This window comes from Ictalurus punctatus, chromosome 8, assembly GCF_001660625.3.
Source record: "Ictalurus punctatus breed USDA103 chromosome 8, Coco_2.0, whole genome shotgun sequence".
In the NCBI taxonomy this organism is placed as follows: domain Eukaryota; kingdom Metazoa; phylum Chordata; class Actinopteri; order Siluriformes; family Ictaluridae; genus Ictalurus; species Ictalurus punctatus.
The window spans coordinates 24,421,403-24,435,837 of NC_030423.2; the positions used below are offsets into that span (position 1 = coordinate 24,421,403).

The 14,435-nt window shown below is 39.4% G+C and overlaps 1 protein-coding gene across 2 annotated transcripts in view; it reads left to right on the forward strand.

Annotated features, from left to right (window-relative positions):
* Positions 1 to 14,435, forward strand: part of aff2 (AF4/FMR2 family, member 2) — a 263,231-nt gene that overhangs the window by 153,678 nt on the left and 95,118 nt on the right. For both annotated transcript variants that reach the window (XM_017474720.3, XM_017474719.3), the window contains exons 5-7: positions 45 to 131; positions 4,365 to 4,401; positions 4,585 to 4,639. In XM_017474720.3, the coding sequence (XP_017330209.1) occupies positions 45 to 131; positions 4,365 to 4,401; positions 4,585 to 4,639 (179 nt within the window). The remainder of the gene's footprint in view (positions 1 to 44; positions 132 to 4,364; positions 4,402 to 4,584; positions 4,640 to 14,435) is intronic.

Here is a 14,435-nt window from a genome sequence, read left to right on the forward strand (position 1 = left end):
ATGTATGCGGAAAGGTAACCTGTGTGAACATTGTTGCCTTACAGGAAATGACCCATTCCTGGCCTCCTCCCCTCACTGCCATACACACACCAGGCAAAGCAGAACAGACCAAGTTTCCCATTCCCAACAAGGTGACACACACACACACACACACACACACACACACATTTGCACACCTGCATTTCCATATAAAATATTACTGTTATCTCCATCCTTGCACTTTTAAGCATTCTACACTTATGCTGAGTAGTATTTTTTTTTTCCAATACACTTTTAAATGTACATTTTAAAGTTGTTCATGTGGGATAAAGAATTAGTTTAGAAGAACTGGTGTAAGCCATGGCCAATGAGACGTTGTGATCCTACTAGCTTTAGTATTAATTAGCCTAACTGTTATTCACATATTCACATTCACATTTTTAAATGCAGGTCTCTGTGAAAATATGTACAGTATTGCTGCATAAAGTTAAGCTATGAGCCTTGCATTTATTTCCAATTATACAATAACAGTACATTTAAAGTTTTGGAACTTTCGAAGTGTTATCACTTACGTTATAGTAGCCATAAATGTACGGAACTAGAAATGTGCCACAACAATTCGGATCTAAAATGTCTAAAAGTCATGCCTTTATTTTTAATCTGTAAGTGAAGTTTTGTAGTTGAATTACGTCCGATTACTACAGGATTGTAGGCTGTGATACGAATTTGCGTACAAAGTTTTCGAAAGATTCTAGAAGATATAGAAGATTTGAATTGAGTTCCATTGTTTGGTTTCAAATTCAGTTCTTCAAATTCAAATTCAGCTTTTCTCCATCAGTAGCTTTGTTTCCATCCAAGTTCTTAATGAATTTAACTTCTGTAAAAAAAATTGAGTATCGCTTAAAACATTTGCTAGTAAAGTTTCCATTCCATGTGTTCAAGAGAACAAAATCAGCACTTCCGGGGAAACTGGCGCAAAGTCGTCTATCCAAACACACCTCTCGCTCTCGGCCATTTTCCCTCTTCTGAGCCAATTATCCAATCACACGATTAGTTGAGGCAAAATCACATGAATGCACATGAAAGCACATGGAGGAATATATTCGATAAATGTGTTTCCATTGTAGTTTATGCGCATAAACTACAAATCAAATAAATAAATATTTTATTATAAATAAAATTATCTGCCTCAATTGAGCGCATAAGTTTTTATGTGCATTTTGGGGATTTTATTTGCATCTGGTGTTTCCATCCCGCGTTTTTTTTTTTTATTATTTTATTTTATTTTTTATGCAATATCCCAAAATTCACCAAAAAATACCCGGATGGAAACAATACTCAAAACAAAGATGTAGTGTTTTGAAAATTCGAATCGAAATCGAAAGAAGTGAATTTGAAATCGATTGTGCTACCAAGTCTCGATGTGAATTTTCTACACCTGCTTATTACAATATTTTATTTGAAACATGGAATACATGGAAAACATGGAATAGAAAACTTTATTTTAAAATGCAAATGAAGGCATCGAATTCAGATTTGTACATTTTATATTCAGATTGTAGTGGCATTCGTTCCATATATATATATATATATATATATATATATATATATATATATATATATATATATATATATATATATATTTATTTATTTTAAAAAAACACTTGTCATGTGACTGAGAAACAGAGTCCCATATCAACAAAGTCCCGTATCACGAAAATATATCATTTTTGTTTGTTTGCTTAGTTTTGCAGGCTTATTTTATGTGGAGTGTCCGCCAAACAAATCCCGTTGCAAGTTAAAATGGAAACGTTTTAGTGCATTAAAATCACAATATGATTTGAGTTACAGCTGCGAGTGCTGTCAGAGCTGCTGTTACAGAAAATTAATCAACACATTCTAAACAAATAGATTCGAAAAAGTCAACAGGCAAACAACAATTAATAGTTGTTAATGTTAAGTTAAATTGTTAATGTTTTAATTGATGGTGTTTGAAGGACGTGAAATTCACTTGATAAGATTTCTCTAAAATTTGCTTGAAAAAACAGCTGGGGTCAGCCTTGATACAGCGCCCCCTGGAGTAGAGAAGGTTAAGGGCCTTGCTCAAGGAAAAGAGCAGCAGCTTGGCAGCGCTGGGGCTTGAACCCCCGACCTTCTGACCAGTAACACAGAGCCTTAACCACCAAGCCACTACTGCCCCTGATGAGCAGTGAGACAGTTTGTTTATTAAAATGTTCATACAACCAGGTTTTCATGAAGGATACATCCAAAACTACCCTCAAATTTGTCCAAAATAAAGTACCCCAAAAGCCAGCTGTCATCCAATTTGGACAGCTTTTTTATCTTGTAAATGATGCCCAAAAATGCTGTCTCTCCAGGTGGCTTCTCTCCAGTTGGAACGAAATGAAAGTCTTCTACTTTCTGAGCTTTCCAGCATACACACTCGTAAAACATTATCAAGACAGTTTACTTTCCTCGCACTGGACGTGTTCGAGAACTGTTTTGTGAAGTTTTTATTTCAGTCGAACTCTTGGCTGTTGTCATATCTCCTGCCTGTCTCTCTTTGCCCTCTGATGTCATCTGACAAGCATCCAGAGACGGCGTCAGGGGCTCGGGGGCCAAAGCGACGTCACTGGGATGATCTGACAGAAATATTGGCTAAGGCGCTGAGGTTTGGCAGGGATTTTCTGCCGAGAAGATCTTTTGGCTTCGCTTCATGTCGACATCATCACTGAGTTAAATCTATCGCCGCGTAGACCGTTCCTGAGCCCGATTGGAATAGGGCCAGTCTTAGTGTAGCGTTTCTGTTCAGTTCACTGTGAGGCAGTGAACATCTCGTTGACCCATATCTATCATTTCAATACAAATTTTCCTATGTGTATTTTAAATATTTGTTGTTTTTTTTTAATTCTTATGATAGGTGTGTGTAGTGGCAGAAGTGTAAATAAAGCAAATTAAATTCATCTGTTTGGAGCTACACATGCATTTTAATGCATTTTGTTCTTATCAAGCAAAAATAAGCTATTAAAGGTCATTACCTCTAATACTTAAAACATAATTTCTGAAATATAATTTACATCGCAATGCCATTAACTCTTGAATCTGATTGGTCAGAAGGTGTGGACTAATTTTTCTATAACAGCATCTTTGCAAGGTTTATATTGACGCATTTGTTGTAATACGTTATCGTTTCCATAGCAACAGCTACTTCACACGTTGGATGCGCAGAGAAATATACGTTTAGCGATACACCGATAAAAAATGTGTCGTTTAAGAAAGAAAATATGTCATCGTTGATAAGTTTATTTAACATTTATGGATGGAGTCTCCAGTGTCAGCGCTTTGTAACAGTAAAGAGGTAAAGAAAAGTCCACAGGAAAGTCCTTCAGGACTGGACTTTGTGGGTTCTTTGTAACAAACTGTATGTTTGTCTTATTACCGTCAATAGAACATATGAATATGTTTCGCGAACATTCAACAACATTTAACGTAACTATAAATGGATAATAAAAAAAAAGTATGGGGAAAAAATTGTAATTGTTTGCAAATTGCTGTGGTGTAAGAGGAATAAACCACTTCAGCATGTGCTATTATAGGAAAAGAATCAGCTTTGTACTGGTAACAGCATCACACTGCCCTGGCATTGATTCATTTCCTAGAACAGCGTGCCCAAAGTGTTTTATTCCTCACTTATCCCAGCACATGTTGCGGAAAAATCATTTCAGTATTGTTTGGACCCAAGCTAAGCATCATCATTATATTATTAGTTTGATATGCATGTTGCCAGATTATTAGAATATATCTATTATTAGATGGATTTTATGTTGAAATAAAAATCATCTACCTGTAAGGGGATATCCATGTGCAATAATAGCAATAATAATCCACTATGAAATAACGGGGCAATTAAAATGAATCATTGTGCTGAAAAGTGTCACAATTTTGACTGCGCTCATGCCTTTCGGGATGTCATCTACTATGTGTGTGTGTGTGTGTGAGTATTCTCAAGTTCCACTCAAATCCCATGACACTTCATTGTCAGTGTTAAAGCCTCTGCTATTTGCCTTGTAATAGGACAAGGTCTGATTGGCGTTGGTTGACCCAGGTGACACAGCTAATAATATAGCTCACTCTATAAATCCTGGTTTAATGGTGCCGCCTACAAGCGTAGTCATCTCTCCACTGCTGTCTCACCAGAGACAGTGTAATGCTTCTAATTGTATTAGTGTAAAATCAATTAAAGCAATCAGTAGGAATTGTGGCTATCCACAGCTCCTCCACATGTGTGAAACATTGAGGTTGTAACATTGCTTTGGACAATAAGGTCATAATCTTAATCTCTCTCTCTCCCCCTCTCTCTCTCTCTCTCTCTCTCTCTCTCTCAGGACCCCCAACACGTAACACCAGCGTACAATGGACAAAGTGAGTACAAACCTCCATCCACATCATGTATATAAATGCTATCGGTGATTTCATGTCACAAACCAAGCGCTAATGGCTGAGAAATGAAAAGGCCAATGTCATGCCTCGTGCCAGGCTGCAAGCTCTTGGCCAGGGCTTAATCAAAAACCCTCTCTAACATCTCTGCGTGCTTTCTTTTGGCAGAGCGCTGCAACGTTCCTGGTAACAAGCCCTCGACCAAGCCAGTTCCACAGAAGTCGTGAGTATTCATTCGATTAATTATTTGAGGAAAGCGCCACAGGGAGATGGAGAGACGGGGAAAGTATCATGTGTGTGCGCTCTGCAAAACAAGTCCCCATGCTCACCTCCCAGCAAAAAAGAAAGAGACGAATAAACAATGATGCTGGCACTGCTTCACTTTAGCGCCTGCGTTGCTGTGAAATACGCTGACAGACAGGTGTGTGCTGTACCTCTAGTTTAGATTTCTCCAGCACTGAAACGGTATAAAATGGCATAAAGGTTGTGATAAGCTCTGTATATTGCACTGCTTTGTCCTGTGTTGTAGGAGGAATATGTATTTCAACCCAAACCACTATTTGAATATGATTTGTATTTGCATTGATATGATTTCGCATGATTGGTCTTTATAATGAATTATAATGAGTTAGCTTTAAGCAACAAGGTTTGCACTGTAGTTCACACAGGACTCTTAGACAATGTGTACTCATATAGGGATTACACACTTTTAAGGCCTTATGTGCAGTTAAATTGCCAAATTTGCACTGATTCATGTGATAATTACAACGAGGAGTATTCATGCAGTACCATAACGGCGATATACTAGAATCCTATTAGCTGTTTACTTCAATGCTTACCATCTTATCTTACTTACAGTATAGCATCATATTAGTCTGTATATGTTCCATTTCAAATCTTGCTTTTGTGTTACAACGCACTACATTTGACGGCACAATCTGCTTTTTCAGCCTGCATTTTCTATCCCCTGATTTATTTATTTTTTAAACAGTTTTAAAGGCAAGTGCTTGTCTTTAAAGATGGCGGTCTAGCCGATATTCAAAAGCCCTGTCTTGGACGCTTCTACTCAAGAAACGTCTCGCAATTTCGGAGGTATGCTCTACATCCAGTTGATTTGCATAATCTGGATGGGAAGCCCTGAAAAACAACTCAAGCATGTGTATAACCAGATTCTGAATACAAGGAACTTTCCCTGTGTAAATATTACTGTATTTTTGAATACTGCCCTAAGTTCTGTAGTCGCCACATGCGTAGCACAACTCTCATACTCAAAAACTACTAATTTACCATTGAATCAGTACATTAAATGAGTTTTTTTATTGTTTTTCAAATATTCACATATTAGAATAATAATCCTCCGGCAATACCTCATGTATGCACGTGTAGTGCCATATAACGGACGTGTATAGGTGTGATTAACATATATTAAGTCCCCTTTACCTTGTCATAACATAAACAGCACGTTAGCACAAAGATGGATTTTTCCAGAAGATCGCAAATATGCATAAATAGCATATCCTTCCAATTTTCTCTGCAAATTTGTCAATGTATCAGCAGAACAGCATGACCGAGACCTCAGTGCGAATCATGATCATTCATTAAGGAAATATTGCCGTACTATTACAGAGAGAAAATGTAGCCTTTAAGGTGCAGTTGCCGTTTCATTTTTGATTCTCGATATTTCTTGACCGTGTCTTGCTTCTGTGAAACTGTTAACGAAACAGAAACTGTTCCCTTTATGCACTCACACTGAAGTGCGAGCATGTTCAAGAAAAAAAGCTGGAGCGAAATCGTAACCGGCAGATTTTACATTCTAATTCTAACGTCCGTGTCCTAACGCTCAGCCGAGCGAGCGTGAGCAGCAGTCTGACTGGCTAAGCAGAAGTGACAGATCAAGATGAATTGAATCAGAGCTTAATGTGTCTATCAGCTCACTAAAAGAGATGTTTTCTCATAAAGGCACGAGGGTTAAAGGGTCAGAGCCGGCAACAATAAAGAAGAACGGCGCATTGTTAGCTGCTGAAGCAAGCTGAAAAGAGCCAGTTATCTGCCGATCGGGCCACAGACTGAGAAACGCACGTCTTTATTCGAAGGCCAAAGGGCTTTTTCATCAACATCTGTTTGATTCTCTTCCGCCACCGTGCTCGCGCTCGGTTTCTTTTTGCCCATTGAAGTCAAGATGACTCGGCTTTTGTTCCCCCCAATTGCTCACCAGTTATTCGAGGGAAGTCTTCAATGATTTAACCAAGTCAAAATATTTAGAACGAGACCGCCTCGGGGCGAGAACATCGCTGTCGATACTAGCTTTGTCCGAGCACACTGACTATAGGTCGAGACGTTAGTCTTTGTTTCCTTCCAGCGTTAATAACAGGAGATGAACATCTTAGGCAGAAGTGAGTACTACACTACAGCTACAACGCTGCTAGAGTTTTAACAATCAGAACTACAAAGGTCTGTGAGATAAAATGTGCCTTATAATACTGCCATGATAGATCATTTCTTTATTTTGTCACACTGGATGTCATCATCATCATCATCATCATCCTATGATCTGCAACCATGCCTAAGCGAGATACGCTATTGGAAAGACGAGGCAAAACACTTCCCGTTCCATTAGATTATTGGTGTTGCCTCTCACAAGTCTCTCATCGTTCAGCTGAGTCATTTCCCTCCAAGCGTCTCACAGACACTTTAAGAGTAAAGCAGCGCATTCTGACACACTGTCGTTTAAACCTTTAACGCTTCAATCTGTCCCTATTGAGCCACAATCGTCCATTAGGCAGAGGGTGCAGTGACATTAATTTGAAGTTTACCGTGTTTGGAAGTCATAAAATGGCACTTTTCCTCTGTGGATCGACTCTTCCGTAAGATCCTCACAAAGTGCTGGTGATCAGCACCGTAATTTACTCCAGACCTGACATTAGTCACACTCAGACCTTGGCATTCTCCCTGACTAAGGGACAGTGAGGACAACAATGCCTGCCATTTGCACCAGATATCTTCTGGTGTTTTCAGACTTGTAGTACTAGACATTTAGTCACTACAATTCTGCTGTATATGTACTATCTAATATGTTCCTTGGATTAATGCAAAGGGGGAAGTTTTGTTGGCTTAGTGGTTAGTACTTTTGCCTCTAATCACCTGGGTTGGGGGTTTGAATCCTGCCTCCGCCCTGTGTATGGAGTTTGCATGTTCTCCCTGTACTTCTGAGGTTTCCTCCGGGTACCCCGGTTTCCTCCCCCAGTCCAAAGACGTGTTGTAGTGTTGGTTGGCATTTCCAAATTGTCCATGGTGTGTGTGAGTGTGTGTGCAGTTGTGCTCTGCAATGGTTTGGCACCCCGTCCAGGGTGTCCCCCGCCTTGTGCCCCGAGTTCCCTGGTATAGGCTCCAGGCTCCCCCGTGACCCTGTGTAGGATATGCGATATGAAGGATGGATTCTTGCATGGAATGTGTTACAATTGATTACAAATTCATCGAAATTATTGTGCATCATTCAAAAACTCATTCATTCATTCATTCATCTTTAGTTGCAGTGGATCTGAAGCCTATCCCAGGAACACTGGGTGTGAGGTGGGAATACACCCTGAATAGGATGCAGGTCACACAACAAGAAGTAATGTTCTAAAATCTTCTTACCCCCAAAAGTGAAAGACACCTCACCTACCTCTACATTTTTAACGTAATCTACTTAAGGAAAAACGACATTGCTGCCAAATTTTAAAGCGTTATAAGTTGACATTTAAGGCAGTGGTCACCAACCGTGTTTCTGGAGATCTACCTTCCTGAAGACCTTAGCTCCAACCATAATCGTGCCCACATGACCACCTAAACATTGCCTTATGGAGCTCTTGATCAACTGTAACAGGTGTGTTAGATTTTGTTTGGAGATGAAACCTGCAGGAAGGCAGATCTCCAGGAAGAGGTTTGGTGACCACTGATTTAAAGCATTTGGCAGAGGCCCTTATCCAGAGCGATGTACATTTAGCTGAACAGTTGAGGGTTAAGGGCCTCACTCAAGAGCCCAGAAGAGGCAGAGCTGGGATTTGAACTCATGACCTTCCAATCAGTAGTCCAACAATGCTACAAGTTTACAGTATGAAATAAGTTTGATATTCAGCGTCATCCACGTTAGTGTTTGTCTCATCACCTGAGATTAAAGCCTGTCAGGACATTTAAACATGACCCTCATCATCGTCTTTAAACTTATACTATCTCTGTACATGCTAACATCATTTCCACATTCATTTCTTGTCTCTTTATTCGGTCAAACTTTTTGAAGTTGTAGTGGCAGCCATTTTGACAGCCGGTATCTGATTACAAACTGAATCGATTAGGCTTGTGTTGGTTTTGCTATGGCAGGTAACTATCCTAAAAAACCTGATTAATTTGTACGGGGGGAAAAAATCACACTTAGCTAGCAAGGTTGTAGACATATTTAGGCAGACGACTGGCTTTACCCCTTTGTTTGGTAACAACATCCTTGCAGGCAGATGGGCAAGGTTAGAAAGTGTGTGTATGTTTCTGTGTGTGTGTTTTTAAATGAGAGACAGAAAATCTCTGGGTCGTTTTTTGGGATATTTTCCAAAATTCAGCTACATCTGAGGGGTTTTTGCAGACAGCCACATGGATAATAACTGAATAATAAGCCATGAGTTTTAAGAGGTTAAGATTACAGGCAACATTATGATTTAAAAAAAAAAAAAACACGAGGGAAAACATCCATTTAGCAAAAAGCGAGCTCAGACTTGCCGCTTTCCCTTGAATCAGATTTACTTAAAAAGATTGATGTTCAGTGCCGTTTTCATCTAACGGAAAGCTTGTCTTTTATTCCGACAAACATATTCATCATGAGGAGGTTCTCTCGGATGGTTTTTCTCGGAGAGATGTTGCGTCTCCATCCTGCCCCTGCCATAAATTTGCATTCACAACACAGCAAAGTGCTCGTTTTATCCTTGTTAGGCAGGGATCTTAAAAAGCCCTGACGTTGCCTCAGTTGTGAACATAAATTCAGACAACCAAAGCCTGCCTCTGGAAGACAAGAAGAGGAGGAAGGAGAGACAGTGGGCAAGTTTTGTTTTCTTTTCTTTTTTTTCTTTTTTTTCCCAGCCCAAACGTTAATGCAGGCTCTCGATGTGACACTTGAACGGAGCCTGAAACCGGAAATGGCTGAGGGCCAATCTAAATAATCCAGCGGATGGAGGTTGTGTGATGATAGATGGAAGTCTCTGGAGTCCGTGTCTATCACAGGCTTCTTAATTAAACATCCCCGGGGTGAAGGCTGGACTAAGAATGGGAAGGGATGGGTGTTGGGTATCTGTACCCTTTAATAACTTTATTTCATTATGCTTTCTTTCCAATACTGCAGTAACAACCTCAGAGAACAATTCTTGTCGGCTGCCATGTATATACAGTACACACTTGCTTTTCTCTACTGTACGTGTCAAATCTTGTCTTCACAGTGTTAAATTGTGAACCTCTTTTAGACTTTAAATATTTAACCGTGTTCCTTAGGAAGCTTCGCATACTCTCGGCTTCATGAGCTTCACGAAGGATGCTTTTACATGCTTAAGACACGTAACCAAAATTGTCAGCGTATTACACTTTGTTGCTTTTTTGTTTTGGTTTCGCATCATGTGCTTTTGTTTACATTTCCATGTGCTTACACTTCTGTTCTAGTCCTGTCATCAGTGTGTTACCCAAGTGTGTGCACCTGTGCTGTGTTAGCTCATCGATTAGTTTGTTGTTTCTCAGTCCTTCCAGAATTTTGCGATCGCAGAAATTAACGCAAAATCAAGCGAGGAGCTTGCAATTTTTCAAAATTACCACAGATTTTCTACAGAAAAAGTCTCTTTTACCAACAAACATAACTGCCAAAGACCGTGCAAAACTATCTCGTGCAATTGCAATTTCGCCAATTCAAGTTGCAAAAAAAGCACAAAAACTCAGCAAGTTGTATCACGACGTTAGAAGAAGAAAAAAACACGACACAATCAAGCATTTGTGGCTGCAACAATAACAAAAAACTCTGAGATTTCCTGTACAGACTGGTTTCTTCATCTCTATGTGAAGTCTTTCCATGCATTTATGCTGTTACACAAGTCTAAGCTGTGATTCCTTGGTTTCTTGTTCCGTGTGTAGCATTTCCAGGTTATTGGCTCACACCTGTATTACCGTGTACTCTTGTGGATTGTCCAGTGACGACCCTGCATGCCTGTGTTTAGACCCACTCTACGGAATGTGACTGTGGTATTCAGATTTGTTCTAATAATGCTTCAAAATGAATGAAAAAAAAAATAAAAAGAAAGAAAATGCTGAGTATATCCGCTTGTGTCCCTCCTCTACACATACAGGCCTCACCGCTAATCCTAAAATTCTCTCTAAAATGAAAACTGCTTGCTCAGGGTAAACAATTGTATTAAAAAATAAAGCAAAACTGCGTATTATACATGGTAATGCGTCTTGTTTCTGACATCGGTTTAGACATGGACGTTAACTGCACTGTTTACATTTGTTCTACAAACCCAATTTCAACCATAAGTCATTATGAATATGTCTTCAAGACAATCTTTGTGTGTTCAAGACAATCTTGTGTGTGCAAACTTTTAATTGGAGGTGTCTGACATTCTAATGAACCTCTAACCAGGTGTCTGGTTTTCTTCTAATGCCTGTTACGGAACAAAAAAGTTCAAGAAGGTCATCTGAATTGTTACGTATATTGCCTCAGCACAACTACAGGTTGTTTACGTGCAATCCTCGGAAATAGTTCACACTAGCCAGCTAGTTAAGATGGCTTAAATTCAAATGATTTCTGCAATTTCAGACAAAATGCATACTAAACTGTACTTTTCCTTGTTTCTGGGGCAGTTCCCTTATCTTTCGTATCTTATACTGTATAATAATATTTATCTTTTACCTGGAAATGCGGATATACTTTAGTGTACCTTTTAACAAACATTTGAGGTACATAATCGGACAGTAATTACCTTTTAGACTAAACATGCGCCTTTCCAGTTACAAGATAGTGTACATGCTAAAGCTACAAATTGTGTACGATTGTGTGACAAAGAACGGTAATGTTGAGTACCCTTTCTTCTTCTGTAGAAATTAATTTGAGAAGAATTTAAGAGTAGAAATTAAGCCAGAAATATATACATAATGAAGTTCAACCTTTGTAAGAAAAGAATAAATATACCGTATATTCAATCTCATGTATCCAGAATTTTTACTGGTCAGTTGTGCTTGTACTTTATATTAGTAAAGTATATACTATATATAAGTGTATACTGTGTGTGTGTGTGTGTGTGTGTGTATATATATATATGTATGTATGTATATATATATATATATATATATATATATATATATATATATATACTTGTACTTGTGAGTGGCAGAGATATTAGAAGTGTGTTGTATCTCTTGAGTTGCTCTCCAGATGAGTGTAGTGTTGACAGATCTGGAGCAGAGCTGATCTCAGGGCACCACCGGCTAGACGTGTATGTGTATATGTGTGTGTGTGTGTGTGAGAGAGAGAGAGACACTTGTCTCAGACGAAAAAAAACACACCGTGTGTTTGTTTATCACCACGCGAGTCCAAGTGCATTTCCGTGTTCCTGCCTGTGATTGACACGATGAGGCCAGGCTCAGATGCTTATTTAAAACCTCGCTCTGTTTCCTTACACTTTCCTCAGAGATCATCGGGGCTACAAGGAAGCGCGAGTAAACATCAGGCAACTCGGCCTCCCCTGTACCTCACACGCAGCGTGTTAACTGTTTCCCACTTTAAAACGAGGTGCTGCGCAGTAAAGCCGAAGCCTCAGAAGTTACACGCGTCACGTAATGAAAGAGAACTCTGCTTTACGACTCCCATAACAAGCGTATGAAGAAGCGTACCTTCTTAAAGGTAACAGCGTTCCACACAGCAGTGTGTTCTATAGTATCATAACACGCCATGCAGACGCTTAGCCCTGGGACGTGTTCTCTTATTTGCTGGAATAAATATTCCCTCCAAATATTCCCTTCTCATTGAGAAGTCCCAGCACAACCACAGCAACCCAGAGCACAATGGTAACAAGCGTCTACTGTGTGGTTACCCACAAACCCCTGTTCCTCCAGGGAGCTTTTTCTCAACGCCGTTGCTCGCCTCAGGAAAACGGCGGCTCCCTGAAGTGAGCTAAACGGATGAAAGCTAGAGCACTGCTAAAACGCTATGCTATATTTACATATCTTTTGCGATGTGATAAACACATTTTATTTAAAAATGCACATTACAAGCTTGACATTCTTCCGGATCGTCAAAAGGACTGGAACATAATAAAACCTCTATTATCTAAAGATCTTTAGGTGACAGTATTAAAATGCTTTAAACATTTAAAAAAAAAAAAAAAAATTATAGTCTTAGTTTGACATTAAAACAAAACAGGGCGAGCCTGTTGTAAGCAAATAACACCACAAGAGAGAATAACACCACAGGGAGGAAGCCCACAGGGCCGTTAGAAACAGCAACATGGCTCCATGACGCAACTGTTGCTAACGATAATAGCCATGCGAAGGAAAAACAGGAGGCTGTTTATCCGTAGGTACAGGTACAAGGGCAAAGTGTGTTGATGAATAATAAATGCACTTGTGATAAATGGGAATACTGGCTTATTGAAACAACACAAGCAGTCTGATGGGATTTTCACCGAGGCACTACAGGGAGTATTGTGATATTAATGACACTAATGTTTTCTAAAGCCAAATTATCAAGTATCTCTGCACTTTAAATCCTCAACGTATGAACGTATTTCCTTAATAATTTCTGCATGAACAGAAAAAAAAAAGAGAGAGATTTATGTTACTTACTGTTCAACAATACTCATGACTGCGGCATAAAATCCTGCAGCTTCTCATGTCTTAGTCTTTATTTCCTACTATTTAAGCCGTGCATATTCGCTGGCTAGCAGGCAGCCACTGTGGCGTTCATTGGCTAAATGGCTTGCCGTGGGCCTTCTCTACGGGACACTAGGCATCGGTAATGAACAGTGAATGCTCCAGTGCCACAATGCCTCCGAGAGATACCCATTAGAAACTCAGACCAATATACAGTCCAAAATCCATTACAGTTCTTATTTCATGACTTATGAAAGATAGGACTAGAACAAAGATACAGTGGGGGAAATAAGTATTGAACGCGGCAACATTTTTTTTCCAGTAAATATATTTCCAATGAGGCTATTCACATGAAATTTTCACCAGATATCAGTATTAACTCTACATATATAAAGAAATCCAAACATTAAAGTCCATACGTGAAGTTGTGTGTAATAAAGTGGAATGACACAGGGGAAAAAGTATTGAACACGCTATCTGAAATGTATTTAATACTTCATGGAGAAGCCTTTGTTTGTAATGACGGCTTCAAGACACTTCCTGTATGAAGAAAGTAATGGGCCAAAGTATTCAGGTGGGATTTTTAGCCCATTCTTCTAAACATATTGTCTTTAAATCTTGTTCAATTGGATTCGAATTGAGAGTTTCCTTTGCTGTATGCTTTGGATCGTTGTCCTGCTGGAAGTCCACCCATGTCTCATCTTCATCATCCTGATTCTTCTCAAGAATCTCCCAGTAAAGGACTCCATTCATTCTATTTTATGAAGTCTGCCAGTACCATGTGATGAAAAACAGCCCCACACCATGATGATTCCACCTCCAAACTTCACTGTTGGTATAGTGTTTTAAGGGTGATGTGCAGTGCCATTTATTCTCCAAACATTGTGTGTAGTATGACAGCCAAAAAGTTAAATTTTGCTCTCGTCTGACCTGACTACACTGTCCCAGTATTTCATAGGCTTGTCCAAATGAGTTGTAGCAAATTTTAAATGAGCTTCGAGTTTTCTTTAGTAATGGAGTCTTGCTAGGTGAGCGTGAACAGTGGAGAGCATTGCCTATTTTTTTCTCTGTGACGATGGCACCTGCTGCCTCCAAGTGTTTCTGGAGCTCTTTCTGAGTGGTCCTTGGCTCTTGGGCTGCTCTTCTGA